At 40.6% G+C, this 15,223-nt stretch overlaps 1 protein-coding gene across 2 annotated transcripts in view; it reads right to left on the reverse strand.

The window, feature by feature from the left end:
• Window positions 1-1,233: 1,233 nt before the first annotated feature.
• Window positions 1,234-15,223, reverse strand: part of Pwwp2a (PWWP domain containing 2A) — a 40,212-nt gene continuing 26,222 nt past the window's right edge. Inside the window, exons 3-4 of one of the 2 annotated variants that reach the window (XM_051180911.1) lie at window positions 6,866-6,985; window positions 1,234-3,490 (exon numbers count right to left, since the gene is read on the reverse strand). In XM_051180911.1, coding sequence (XP_051036868.1) covers window positions 3,477-3,490; window positions 6,866-6,985 — 134 coding nt within the window. In that variant the 3' untranslated portion in view covers window positions 1,234-3,476. The remainder of the gene's footprint in view (window positions 3,491-6,865; window positions 6,986-15,223) is intronic. The other variant, XM_051180916.1, reaches the window with a different exon arrangement.

Genomic DNA, 15,223 nt, shown 5'->3' on the forward strand with positions numbered 1-15,223 from the left:
GGACACCATACACACCAGACACACACAACACACACAGGATCTCAGCCACCTGAGGATAGTAAATCCTCAGGCACAGCTGCTAGCTCACCTTGCTAGAACTGTTACCAAACCTTTAAGAGTCATGGGTCATTAGACTGTCACAACAGATGTGACAGAAACAATACTTGAAGAGCGAGCTGCACTGGAAAAAAATGGCACTGTCCTGCTGTGGGTGTACTGCCAAGCTGGTGCTCATATTGGGTCATCCATTACCTGGGCTTACACTTGGTACATCATGAACCAACAAAATGCAGCTTGCAGTCACTGCCTTCTTCACCTTGAAGCCAGAAATCCAGCTCAGGACTTGAAGAAAGTTAGAGCAGTCCTCAGAGGACAGGGCTGAAAGGACCAAATGAAATAAAAGTATTGGAATGTTGAGGCTGAGGGCTGTGCTAGCTGTCTATGGGACACACTGTAAGTGGTTGGACCACCACAGAATAATATTGTATCACCTCAGGGACTGATCCGACTCCAGTGGCTACTCTTTATGGATATTTAGCTCAATTGACTTGAACAGTGTTTGCGATTAAAGATTCCATACAGCCTCTATAGTTCCAGGCAGCCTTCTAAAGGTTTGCTTTACAAAAATGTGGAGGTCTATGGTAGACAGACAGACAGAGAGATAGGCAGACAGACAGACAGACAGACACACACACACACACACACACACACACACACACACACCTACCTACCTATCTACCTACCTCAATTTCCTGACAGGTTTTCAGACACTAATATTTTTCCTGACAACCAAGAGTTTCTGGTTCACAGGTCAATCCTATAGGCTATGATAGAAATCAGTCTGTTTTGGGTAGGCCTCCTCCTGGGAGTAAGGGAGCTTGAAGCTGGTATGTATTGGATGACCTTGAACTGTAAGCCTGAGAGCGAGATCGCAGGGCATGTGTACCTTCAGAGAAACTCACCAGCACTGTGTACTACACACTCTAAGGCAGGCTGTTTCCATCAGAAAATTAGTCTGCTGTGTGCAAGCCTACCAGACTGCAGTCAGCCTCTGCCTCCAGTCAGATGAGACCCTCTTAGTGATCCTCCTTAGAATGCGTACTCTTCCCAGAACACACACTCAGCTAAATTTTAAAGTTGTCAAAGAAAAAGCAAAGACCATTTTTGAAGGTAACCCCTAAAAGCAAAAAAAAAGCTAGCCCCTTACACAGTAAAAGATTTTAAATAATTAAATAAAAAAAAAATCAAAGACTTTATTGGATAACATTACACAACATTCTTTAACATTTAACTCTGAGCAGATGGAAGGTGAGAAACAATGTGTCATTCAAGTCTACAAATGAAATAGGCCTGTGAGGATTTGAAATACAGACAAAAGGTAGCATGAAGCAGAGCTTAAATATTAAGCAACTAAAGCAATAAAAATGAAATTTTAACATGGTAGGCATAGATTTTAAATACCACCAAGTGTCTTTTTCTTTTTTTTTTTAAATGAAAATCTAATTTGTAATAAAATGCCTTTAAGGATTTGTCATGAAGAAAAAAATATGTAGATTCTTAAAACCTGATCTCTCCCAGTGCTTTTGCCTTTTTAATATTATTTTTGGTCAATTCCATCTCTACAAATAAAGATTTCTAAAGCTTAAAGGTCTTCCTGATACAATCCGTGCATACTCCACATGGCTGGGAGACTCCTGGTTCCTGAGTGAGCATAAAAGTTACTGCTGGTGTTGGGGGTCTAAGACAAGACTGACCCCAGAGCCCGGAGCCGTGCTTCACGTCTTCTCCACAGCTCCCTGCTGTTATAGTTCCTGAGCCCAGTTGATAAGATGATGTCATGATGTGGAAGTCTCCAAAGAGATCATCGTAAAATGCAGTCAGGGCTTCCCAGCACTTGCAATGTGTTAGGATCTGAATTAAGCTCACTAGACTCCAGACTACCCGGCTTCTCTTCTTGAGTTATAAATCAAATCACAGTCAGGTATATTAAACGATCTAAATATCCCACCCAGAGCATTTGCTAATCCTGAGCAATGGGCTGTTGGGTAATCTCACCCACACACAGAAAGATCACAGAAAGTGAACTCTTAAGCCAATGCTCGCTCATCTGTTGTGTTGCTTTGAATGAGTTTTGTGAATTAGCTTCTTTTTTTTTTTTTTATTTTGGCTTTTTTTTTTTTATTTTTTTTTTTTTTTTTTTTTTCCTTTTTTATTTTTGTAGTAAGTAATCATTATGGTGTTATCTTTCTGGTTTAAAAAATAAATCAGTATTGCCACTAAAAATCTTCAGTTTTATTATTAAAATTACGGCACCATCAAATATAAAATGTTTTAAAAATGTAGTACTAACAGGTCCATCTGATTTTCTCATGTGTTCTCCATTCATTAAACAAGAAAAATTAAGGATTTTCATAATATGTATTTAAGCAAAGACAAGGAAAATCTGTGGTCTCTATTAAGAATTCATGTTCATGCACCAAAAGTTTAGGCTGTTTGCAAGGATCTGTTTCTGCCACTTTTACCCCAGAGCCAAGTTTTCCCTGACACGTGGGAGAGCTTCCTGCACTGAGAAAGAAGTAGGGGCTTCTTGCTATGGGAAGAGGTCCAGATCAACACTGATGCTATCACCTTTTCTGAGCAGTGCCACTCAGTAAGGGGAGAGGCGGTAATAAAAGCCTGTCCAGTTCAGGAGAGTTATGAGCTAGTTCTTGGGAGTGTATGATTTCATTCCAAAATCAACATTAGCCTATCCACTTGGGAGTCAAAATATGAAAAGGTAAGAATGTAGTTATGAAAATGTGCACCTAACGTTAAATACTAGTGGCAAATAAATACATCTTAATATGCTCTAACAAGCAAACATATATTCAAGATAATACAGCCCTGTTTTATTAAAAGAAAGAGAAGATCCACATTTTACTTGTGGGTGGGGCGGGGCACTTAGCCATCCTTTCAGCAGGATGTCAGATCGTCTTCCTCTCATTTCTATGGGCACCTGAAGGAAACACTGGCCTTAGCACATGTGACCATTGCTGTTTCACAGGAGCGCCATTTTAAACACACCTCTGCTCACTTCTAAACTGATAAACATAATCCTTGGAGAAAGCACAAAGGTTAAGTATGCAAAACAATTCCACATCTCTGCACCATCCCAAGCCTGGCAGGCCTGTCCAAACTACTGTTCACATTCAAAAGAAGCTACCGCCAGTAATTCTCCACACCACACTGGAATGCATCACTTCTCTCCTCACCTCATGCACAACTTATTGCAGCAGTTTGTTCCTCTCATATATATAAAATATCCCCTAATACCTTTTCTCCCATTCAGTCTACTCTGCAAGTGCCCCTGTATAGATGACTGGTTTTAGCCACTGCTTTAACATTTACTTCTTAGTGCAGCTTAAAACTCCAATCTTATCCAGTCCTGATGTTCTTGTTCTGTCACTGTGGTACACGTCCAAGAAACCAGCAGTCTGTTAATGTCTCTGTGCTGAAATACAATAAACAAAAGGAAGACATGTAGTTAAGCACAGGTTACATGTGAGAAAAAGAAGCCCTACAGATCGTGGGATCACACCACCTTTCTTTTACATCATGTATTTGACGCTTTAAACAAAGCTTACTGCTATTCTATACCAGTAGAAGCAGTGTGTGATTTAACTGAGCACATCTGACCAAATTCCAACACACATGGCTATCACCTGAATCCTTAAGAATATTTCTGCAGAATTTTAACTTTTTTTCTTTTGTTTATTTTTCCAAGGCAGTGTTTCTTTTTGTAGACTTGGCTGTCCTGGAACTCACACTGTAGACCAAGTTGGCCTCAAACTCAGAGATTCACCTGCCACTGCCTCCAGAGTGCTGAGATTAAAGGACTGCACCACCTTCTTTATGTTGCTATTTTTAAGTTACAATACAATACAATACAATACATAGACTTCTATGGAACACCAGCCTTACCCTGGCACAGTTAACCTGCAGTCTCTCTCTCCTTTTTTTTTTTTGGACAGGGTGTCTCTGTATTGTTTTAGAGCCTGTCCTGGAACTAGCTCTGTAGACCAGGCTGGCCTTGAACTCACAGAGATCCACCAACGTGCAGTCTCTTCTAAACGTTAAATGTTCTTTTAGATAGGTCTCACCATGGAACTCTGGCTGGTCTGGAACTCACCAAGAACTTCCTACCTGTACCTTCCCTGTGAGGATTAAAGATGTGAGCCACCAGACCCATACTGGGCCCCCAACTCCCCCCTATCTTGTTTTTGAGACAGAGTCTCTTGGAGTCTAGGGTTACCTCAAACTCACTGCATAGTCAAGGTTGACCTTGAACTCCTGATCTTCCTTGCCTCCATGTCCTGAATGCTAGGATTAAGGTGTATACTATTAAAGCTAGCTGCTCAGTCTGAAGCAAATTCATATACAGAACCAAGTGATGTTAAAAATCAGCCATAGAGCACAGTGTACTATTTACACAAAGCCACAAGGGGACTGGGGAAGGGGAGCTCCTCAGAGTCAGACACATCAAAAGGCAATTTTTATTACTAGATCACTTAGTGCACTGACCAGTGCCCCTTATTACACCAGGCCACGAATAAGGCAGTCTTCAGTAGTGAACATTAGTGAACAGCTAGCATGCAAAGGAGTGGTGCCTACTACCCTCCAGTCCTTAGCTGTGCCCTCAGAATTGGAGCTGGAGACCTGGGAAGAAAGATGATCTTTGTATCAAATTTATTTTTAAACCAAAGATAATGCTATTTCAGTGGGATAATAAAACCAACAGAATGTAGAAAGAAGAAAAGGAACTCATCCTTCCCATTATTTAACACATACATCAAAGTCATATCTTTCCCATGGTTTGACAGATTTGATTTTGTTATCTTCCCAGTGTTACCATAGTTCACTTGTTCTGGTCATGTAGACCCTGAGTCAGGGCCTATAAAATAAACATCAGAGTATTCTGTCCTGTGTCTTTCAAGCAACAAAAAATTACTTCTAGCCAAAATAATGCAAGCCTTATGGTGAAGGGCCCATGTATTCATTGTTTCTAAAAAAAGGATGATTAATGAATGCTGATTTAAAATTCAACTTTCTGAAAATGAAATGGCTGGCTAACATGACTACAATAGTAAAGTCACAGATTCACAAAGAACTTTGGAAGTGAATGTACCCTTTTATAAACTAAACGAAAAAGGGGACAAGGCATAGTCCCAACTGTGCCTTTTAAAATCTGGATTTTAATGTAAGGCCTACTCAAGTTCAGTTGAAGACTAGAACAAGAAAGCCAAGGACTCCTATAAGAAGTACAGAAACCCAAAGGCTCTACTCCCTCAATAGATTAAGGTGGCTACCATGCCTATTTAGATAACAGTCCAAAATTCTTATACAATATTCAATGCCAAATGTCTCACTTTGAGCCAGTATCAAGGCTACAGCTCACACGCAATGATACAATTCTCCAAAAGCTGGACAAACAGAATGGATCAAATAACTATTGTCTATCCCCTATCCAGAAGACTAAATACTTTTTCAAAGAAAGTAATAAAAGATAAGTTTAGGAGCTAGGGACATAACTTAATTGGTTAAGAGTGCATTATTGTTCTTGCAGAGGACCTGAGTTCCGTTCCCAACATCCACATCAGGCAGCTCCCAACTGCCTGTAAATCCATTCCAGGGGACTTGAAGCCCTCTTCTGCCTTCCAAGCACACACATGTGGTATATAGTCACAGTCACACACCTACACACATACACAAAAATAAATGTTATAGACATAAACAACAAAACAAAAAGTTCAAAGGAACAACCAAAATCCCTAAACCCCTCCCACCATAGGAATCCAAAATCAAAACTATTTTATAATTACCCATTAAATCATATACAGAAATAGATTACAAACATTTTGATCCTATCTTAACACCACTAAAGTTCTGGTTTACTTTATGTAAATGACAATGAGTTTTAAGATTTACTTTCTAAGCATCCACATACATGTTTGTCTCTTTTTGGAGACATGGTCTTATTATGTAGAACTGGATATCTTGGATTTAAGAGATTCACCTGCCTCTACCTCCACAGCACTGAGATTAAAGCCGTGCACCACCACACTAAGCCCCATGTACATTTTCTTTTTAACTTTTCAGTTTTTTTTCAAGACAGGGTCTTACTATGTAGCCCTGGCTGTCCTGATACTATGTCCACCAAGCTGGCCTGGAACTCACAGTGTTCCTCCTGCCTCTGCCTCCGCAAAGTGCTGGGATTAAAGGCATGGTTCAGCATACCTAGCCACATATATATATTCTTACACATTTTTTCCCCTCTTTTTAAAGGCAGACTCTCAGGTTTCCCAGGCTATGCTCATACTCACTAGAGAAGATGATGATGATCTTGAGCTTCTGACCTTTCCTGCCTCCACCTCCTAAGTGCTAGGATTAACAGGTGTAAATCACCACGCCTGGTTTATTCAGAACTTTGTGGAGGTAAACAAAGCCATTCTACCATCCACGCCACATTCCCATCCCTATATAGTATTATACATACAGTAGTAAGTGACAAAGAAGTTAAAGCCACCCCAATTACCCCAATATCCAGGAATAATCAGTTGCCATCTAACATAAGCCTACAATGGAACAGTTGACTCTCACCACAAGGCTGCTCTCAATACAGATAATGACAGTCAGTTCTACTCCAGAAAATACACTTTCACTTCCTAGAAATGAGTAGCTACAGGAAGTACACCCTACTGCCAAGGTCAATGAAAACTAACGAGAAAACGAATGCATCTTTTGAAGGCTATCCTAATCTACTTCAGGGGTGGTTAAGTGAGGATGCGGTGCCCTCTTCACTTCATGGCAGGGCTTAAGACAGACAGACCTGCCCGCTTCACTGTTAACTTCAATGCTCCCAGTCTGAATCCACAGTGGTCTGTCAGACACTGTAAGGGAGCAGCAGGACTCGTCACTGTCTGATGTAATAGCTGCCATTTGTTGAGACCTATGGTAGAAAAAACCAAGTTAACAAAAATAGAGCAGTCAGTTAAGTTCTTTTTAAGCCATCTAACAAAAAAAGAAAAAAGAAAGAAAGAAAAAAAAAAGGCCAAAATTAATCTGAATCTTTCTAATGCATTAATTCTGGATAGCTTGCTTCAAACAAAGCTTTGGTACTACTAAGCCTTAATAGCCATGTAGGTATCCCAACCATGGCCAGGAGAGGGCACTCTTGTGTGCACATCCCATTAGATGCAGACTGTAACCTGGCAAGGTGTCCTCCAATAAGCCTATAAATTAAAGAGGAAATGCTAACTCACATTCTATGTTTGGGGGGTGGGGGGGATCGGCTAGTTTACCATCTAACACTAGCCTGCACTAGCCTGTTCTTGGAGCAGTCTCGGCCTGGATGGTCCAGAGGGCTGAAGTTTTCACCTCACACATATTACATCATTTTGAAGCTCAAAGACCATCAAAAGCCCTTTCTCCTTGAATGCTAATGATCGCCCTTACATAGTTTCAGGTTCTAACTGGCTGAGAAGTTTTGTTTTAACATGATAAACTTTCTCACTGCGAACAGAACCTTCAATGCTGATCAAAATTCAAATGAAGACTACTACTTTTAAGACTGTTGTTTTGCTTTGAGTCAGGGTCTTACAACACAGCCTGGGGCTGGTCTATAGAGTACTGTGTAGCCTAGGCTAGTCTCAAACTCCTGCCTTGGTTTTCTAGGTGCTGGGATTACAGGAAGGAGCCAGCACATCCTGCTTTAAGTCTTATTTTTAAAAGTATTTGACTGCATATTTATTTCTATCAGCACAGCAAGCTCAGGGATCATTCACTTATTATTATTTACTAATTTTATACTTTTAATACCAGCAATCAGGAGACAGAGGCAAGTAGATCTCTGTGAGTTTGAGGCCAGCGTAGTCTACAAAGTTCCAGGAAAGTCAAGGATACACCAAGAAAGCCTGTCTTGAAAAACTTTCAAAAAATAAAAAATCACAATCAGGCAGGGCATGGCTATGCATAGCCTTAAATCTCAGCAAAATCTAAGGCAGGAAGATCTACACATTCCATGCAAGCTTGGTCTACATAGCATGAAGCAGGATAGCCGAAGCTGCATACATAGTCAGGCTTTGTCTCAATAAATTGAAATTCCAGATCAGAAGCAGTAGAGTTGTAAATTATAAAAGCTTCTAAAGTAAGCTGTCCCGACACTAAGAAGTCCAATGTATAAACACAATTACCTCTGATTCTAGTTTAGAGGAAAGTAAGTCTTTAAAATGAGGTTCAATAGTAAGGTTTTACACTGGAATCTGAGTGCACTGTTAACTGAAGCAGCAGCAACTACAAAGAGAAAAAGGAGCCAACACACTAAAGCTTGTTTAGGGGAATGTTCATCATTCCAAGATCAGCTTCCAGGCACCACCTATGCTGAGGAACTATGGACAATGGATAGATGCTGAGGGAATAGTCAGTCAGTTTTCTTTTCCCCCCTTGGTGTATACACCTGTTTCTTGAAACAGGGTCTCTCTACATGACCCCTGGCTATCCTAGAACTTACTATATAGACTAGGTTGGCCCAGTTATGCCTGCTTGTACCTCACAAGTGCTGGGATTAAAGGTATGCACCACTATGCTAAACCCAGTCAGTTTTCTCTAAGGGTAAAGCCCTAGTAGATCAATCATGCTGCAGTGAGTAAACACCAAGGGTTTTAGTAAGAAATAAAAATAAACTGGAAAAAAAAAAAAAAGAGGACATGAAATTGGCGGGTGGATCTAGGAGCAGTTAGGGAGAAAGGGGCTAAGATCAAAATAGATTGTACGCATGTATGAATTCCTCAAAGGTTTTTGTGTATGAGCATTTGCCTGTACATATGTGTACCACATATGGAACCCATGGAAATCTGAAGGTGGCACTGGATCCCCTAGAACTGGAGTTACATATGGGAGGTAGGAAACAAACCCAGGTCCTCTGAAAGAGAAACACATGCTGTTAGCCACACTGAACTTTCTCTCCAGCCCCAAATAACTGTACTTTTAAAAGGGAATTGGCCTTTGATTCTATGTAAACAAGAAGCAGAAAGATCAGGGGTGAGTTCACCTTTCCTGCTCCTTTTTTCCACTGCAGCTTTTCAAATGCTACATAAAAACCTAGTGTGCCTGGAGCATGGTGCTAATGCTGAAGATGAGCTTCCCAACAATACTTTCAGGGCCTTCAAATTTTCTTTGGAAACTTTTACAGCCCATGTAGGATATCAACTAGGAAGAGCCACGGAACCCTGCCTAAGACACAGTAAAGGGAAAGATAACCCCATGAAAAGGCAGCGATCTCAAGCTCAGAAGTTACATGTTTTGTCCTCTAAGAGAAATCCTACATGCAAAAATGGTGCTCTCTAGGCAGCAGAGATCAAGAAGCCAATCAGAAGAAGGTGAGTACACAACTGCCCTTGTAGATGCAATGAAAGGAGGAATAGGAGGCAATGCTTAGTGCAAAGCCTGGACTGAAAGAAATGAAAGATTCTGACTCTATGCATGTACCTGTAATTCTACTAAACACTATAAATTCCAATACAAGTATGATGCTGTGTGAGCAAGAAGGAAATGCCAACATCCAAGTCTCTTTGCAGAGACTTTCTGGTTTTCTAGCCAGTTACTGATTACATGCCTGAACTTTAGCTAAATCGCACATATCCTTCCCAGTATACTTGGACTCACATCAAGACATGCCACTCCCAGACAGATCCTACACTAAAACACAAAGTGGAGGTGGAAGGACTGACATTTGTAATCAACAGCATCTCAAAATGAACCATGAGTAACAATGATTATCTAATGGGAAATCTGACCACAGTACATACACTAAAGCCAGGTATTTCCCTCCTAAATCTCCTACTCAATACATGTGTACACTGATGTTCCCTTTTCACCACTTGTTAAAATGTGAACACCCCCAAGAACATACAGACGCTGTGCATACCAGTCAATGTAAAAGGTGATAAGTGCAGCTTGTAGCTCCTCTGTAAAGCTCTGCTAACAGGATGTCTGTGCACATGGAGCCCTGGGCTTGGATTCTTCAACTGGAATGTGCAAGGCTTTGGAGGTGGTGACTGACTACATGCCTGAGTCAGTTGTCCTCATAAATTTACAAGTAGATGATCATTTCTTTTGTGTGCACATATAAGAGCCAGTGTGTGCAGGTCAGAGGACAACTTACAGTTATCAGTTCTTTCCTACTTTGTCCTCGGAGTCAAACTCAGACCATCAGGCTTGGCAGCAAGCTCCTTTACCTACGGCACCATCTCACCAGCCCTAGATGAGCATTTCTACTTATGTCTATGCTTATTGTGAGCAGAATGAGAAAGGACCAGATAGTCTTGAAGGATGTAAAGTTAAATATGATACTATAATCAACTTTAATCATGGTTTCATTATCTCATACATAATCCCAATGACCTCCAATAGTTAGCCTCCATAAATGCCAACTAAAACCAGCCAGTTTAGCCAGACATGGTGGCAAAAACTGTAATCTCAACTCAGTGAGGTAAAATCAGGATCAACAACAGTTCAAGATCAATCTCAAAACAAAACAAAAAACACAAAAACCACCCAAACTCCCAGGGAATGTATGCTTACCTCTAGCTATTTGTGATTAATACTGCAATTACAGAAACTTATATGACAGATAGTATGAAAAGCTACTAAAATGAGGTTTCTTTGCTATACACAAATGTCTGATAATATCAACAGTATTTACACAGGCCTTGTGCCAGACACTCTTCTATTGTTTGAAAGACATAAATTATCAAAATTACCTTCTGAGGTGGTACTATTCATTCTCCCCATTTCACAGATGCTGACACTGAGGTTATTGGCCTAAGATCACACTGCTTGTAAGGAACTGATTGAAATCAGGGTAGAGCATATGGCTCAAGAGCTCACACTTTTAAACATGTGCCTAAAAAGTAAAAAAACAATATTCTTGGTTTGATAAAGTCTGCTGTCAAACCCAGCTGATGCCAAACTGGTAGTTTTCAATCGCCCTCTATCACTGCTAAGTTACTCTCTTATTTCCTTTCATTGGCATGGCATGCTTTTCCCTTTCTACATAAACAACCTCTTTAAGTAACAAAAAGCTTCCCCTGCATTTTTCCAGAAGGGGCAAAACATGTTCCTCAATCTTTATGTTTGGTTCTGTTTTGCTTTTACAGGAGCATACAAAGTAAATCAGTCTTACTATGTAGCTTGAACTAGCTTCAGATCAGGGTCCTCCTGTCTTCACACCAGGCTTCTTCAATAGTTTCTAAGAGAGTTAAACAAGACACCAACGACTGCAAAATACCTTGAACAGTTCAAAAGACACTCCTGCTAAAATTTACCATGCACTGTAATTTGATGTTGCATTTTTTCAGAAAGGCTTTCTCTGTGTAGCTCTGGCTGCCCTAGAATTCTATAGACCATGCTGGACTTGAACTATATCCCAAATGCTGGGATTAAAGGTGTGCACCACTATTGTCCAGCATAATTTCTTTTTCTTTTTGAAAAGCCTAACACTTCCAAGCCTAGTGTGGTATAGCTCATGCCTGTAATTGCAACAATCAGGAGTAAGAGACAAGAGACAAGAAAGTGTCAAGTTTGAAGCCAGTCTAGACCACATGAGACCTTGTTTCAAACAACAACTACCCTAACACACAAACACAGGAGAGCAAGAATGCCCACCCCCCAATACTTTAGCTATGAAAGACTTGGCTTTCCTTGTAGACACAGATACATAGAAATAATGAGGTTTTTCTACCCCCCCCTTTTTTTTTTATAGACGTAGCTCAGGTTGGCCTGAAACCTGCCATTTAACCAAAGCTTGCCTTCTTGACTGATCTTCCTGCTTTTTACAAAAACTGTATGAAACAATGTAGTTTATCTTCACATCTCTAGAGCTGGGGATAGTGGTGTGGGCCTACTTCAGAGGTCAAGTCAACGTCCAATACCCTGGAACTGGCGTTACAGGCTGCTATGAGCTGCCTGGTGTGGATGCTGGGGACAGTGTGCTCTTTTATCTATTAATCCGACTGTCCAACCTCCATTATCAAAGTAACTTAAATGGTTCCATTAGTCACAAAAATTATACAAGCAATTGTTACTATTTAAAAATTATTTAAATAAAGTACTTAATGGGAAAATGCAGTCATTAATTCACCTCACTTTTACGAAGGCACAGCTGCAGTCTTAAGTATAATGAATGCATGGTAGCAAGGTTAGGTGAGAATCTCCCCATACAGGGCTGCAGGCATGCAGCAAGGATTCCTGGAAGCAAGCATTCCTGGTACCAATTCTCAGCAAATTTAACATTCTATTAAAAATACAGATTATAAGCTACTCTTGAAATCTTAGCATTTGAGAGCTAGAGTGGCCTAGTTTCAAAAAACCAAAATGAGAAAATAAATAAACAAACAAACAAACACATTCAGATTACAGATTAACAGTGGTCATGGCTGCACAATACAAACATACTTAATGCCTTTTGAAACTGTACAACTGGAGCTAAAGAGATGGCTTAGAGTTCCAAGATTTGAGGCCCTTCATTTCCTCGCACCTACTTCGGGTACCTCACAATGACCTAAAACAGCAGCTCTAAGACTCTAACACATTTTTAGCCTCTGGAAGCATTTGTAGGCTCTGGAATACACACATAAACACACACACACACACACACACACACACACACACACACACACACACACACACTTTTTTTAAGTGTACAATTAAAATGGTTTTAAGATGGAATACAGAGGCCACATATGGTCTGCATAGCAAGGCTACATACTAAGACTGGGTATGGTGGCACATGCCTGGAATCCCAACACTCAAGGGGCTGAGGCAGAAGGATCACTGCAAGTCCAACCAGCCTAAACCATATCACAAAATCCTCTAAGAAGCAAAGAACCTCCAAATAGTAGATTTTAGGTCAGTCTATTTAAATATCCCTAAAATTCTAATTCATTTTAATAAGAAAAGTTATTTTTAACTGAAGACATAAGGAAAGTAAAGGGGGGGAAATCCCAGCTGAAATACACTATAAGGGCAAGCACCACAAAGACAAATTTAAATGGTACCCATTTTTGACTTCAGAATCAATTATCAGGAAAAAGTATGCAAATACTCCACAAAAACTATAATAAATCATTTACCCCTGTGACCTTTTAATTAATGCAACTGTATCTGAATAAGGCCTGAATACAGTAATCATACATAACCTGTTGATACACAGTAAGAGCCTTTTGAGTCAGAAACGGTAGAAATGGTAAACACAGCTTGGCAGCTTACTCTGGCCTGGCAGGAAGTAGAATGGCACCAGACCAATGTTAGTTCTCAATTCCAGATATTTACATTAGAGTGTTAATAGACATATTAGCACAGCCCCAAAGCAAAAACTGAATCGGTCCCTGCTGTGAAAATGACCTTCAGTCAGGTGGTGATTATACATGTCTTTAATCTCAGCACTTGGGAGTTAGACAGAGGCAAAGAGAGGCAGGTGGATCTCTGGGAGTTTGAGGCCAGCCTGGTTCACAAATTGAGTTCTAGGGTAGCCAGTACAGTTACACAAGAGAATCTCTGTCTCCAAAAGAAGAAAGGAAGGAAGGAAGGGAGGGAGGGAGGGAGGGAGGGAGGGAGGGAGGGAGGAAGGAAGAGAGGGAGGGAGGGGGAAGGGAGAGGAGAGAGAGAAAATAAATGACCTTCACAGTCTCTGGCCAATTCCCTACTGGAAAGCATCACTTAACATAAATCCTTGAACTGAAGACTTCACTATTAATTTTTCTAGACATATCAGGGGGCCACCAATTCAGCACAAACCATAAAGCATCCACAAATTAGATGAGAAAATCTACCTTTAAATGTATACTATAAATTTCTAATTTCTGCTTGGTTATTTGGTATACAGGAAAACTAGCCCTTTGCAATGTATGAACATGTGTCTCCTTCAATAACCAACTTTAGAAGGGCAAAGACTCTCTTAATGGGGTAAAACTCAGACCCATTAAGACATTTACCTGAGCTGATTTTACTTCCATTTCCATGTTGCCTGCCCACAATGTTTGGAGACCTAAGTTCCTGTTTGTTCCACTTAGTACTAAACTACAATTGCCATCACTAACATTTTGTTCCCAGCCACCTGTATTGGTGATGCCTATATACCAGAAGAGCCTGGGTTATATAGTGACTTTTGGTACATCTTGGGCTATAGTTAGGTCCTGCTCCAATATTTAAAAAAGGGAAGGAGGGAGGGAGGGAGGGAGGGAGGGAGGGGAGGGGAGAAATCCACTTAGGAGACTGGAGATGAAGCTGTTAGTTGAGTGCTTGGCTAATACAAAGAAAAACCTGGGTTCAATTCCCATCATCACATGAAGCACCAGGAATCCCAACATGAAAGGTAGAGGCAATAGGATCAGAAGCTCAAGGCAGAGAGTTGGTTGGAGGCCAGCCTGGGATACATGAAACAAAACATTTAGGGACAAACCATCAAGTCACAGATATCAGACTAGTGAATCCTAGTCCCCCACAACTCCTTCACAAGACTCTTTTTTATAGGTCTCCTGAGGGAATAAACTAGAATTGAATAAACCTCTCTTCTACATGACCAGTCCACTTCCTGTTTCCCAAATTCTCAAAAATGAAAAGGAAAACATACTTTTGAGGTTTTAAATTTCTAAAGACACCATTTTTTAATTACATTTTTTTCATTTATTTTACATACCAGTTTCCCATCCCTCCTCTCTTCCTTTTTCCTCCCCCCACCTTCTGTCTATCCCCCCCCCCCATGTACTCCTCCTCTGTTCAGAAAGGGGCAGACCTCCCATGGGAGTCAACAAAGCATGGCATATCATGGTAAGGCAGGACCAAGCTCCTCCCCCTGCATCAAGGATGGGCGAGGCATCCTCGCATGAGGAATAGGTTCCCAAAAGCCAGGTCATGCATCACAGACAGGTCCCACAACTATAAAGACCCCATTTTCAAAATTTTCTCACTTGGTTTCTGCCCTTGCTCATCCTTTCCTTTTAGCTAATTTTCTTACATTGGAGATTTGTCTAAGTCAATTTTCTCTCTGCAAGAAAACAAACCAAACCAAAAACTGCCCATTTGGGTTACTGCCATATAAAAAGTGTCCTTTATCTTCTCAGAGAAAACTTAGTATCTCCACTTGCAGTAGAGAGAAACTAGATGATCACCTGGCTTAGAAATCTCTATT

Source organism: Phodopus roborovskii, unplaced genomic scaffold (assembly GCF_943737965.1).
Source record: "Phodopus roborovskii unplaced genomic scaffold, PHOROB, whole genome shotgun sequence".
Lineage (NCBI taxonomy): Eukaryota > Metazoa > Chordata > Mammalia > Rodentia > Cricetidae > Phodopus > Phodopus roborovskii.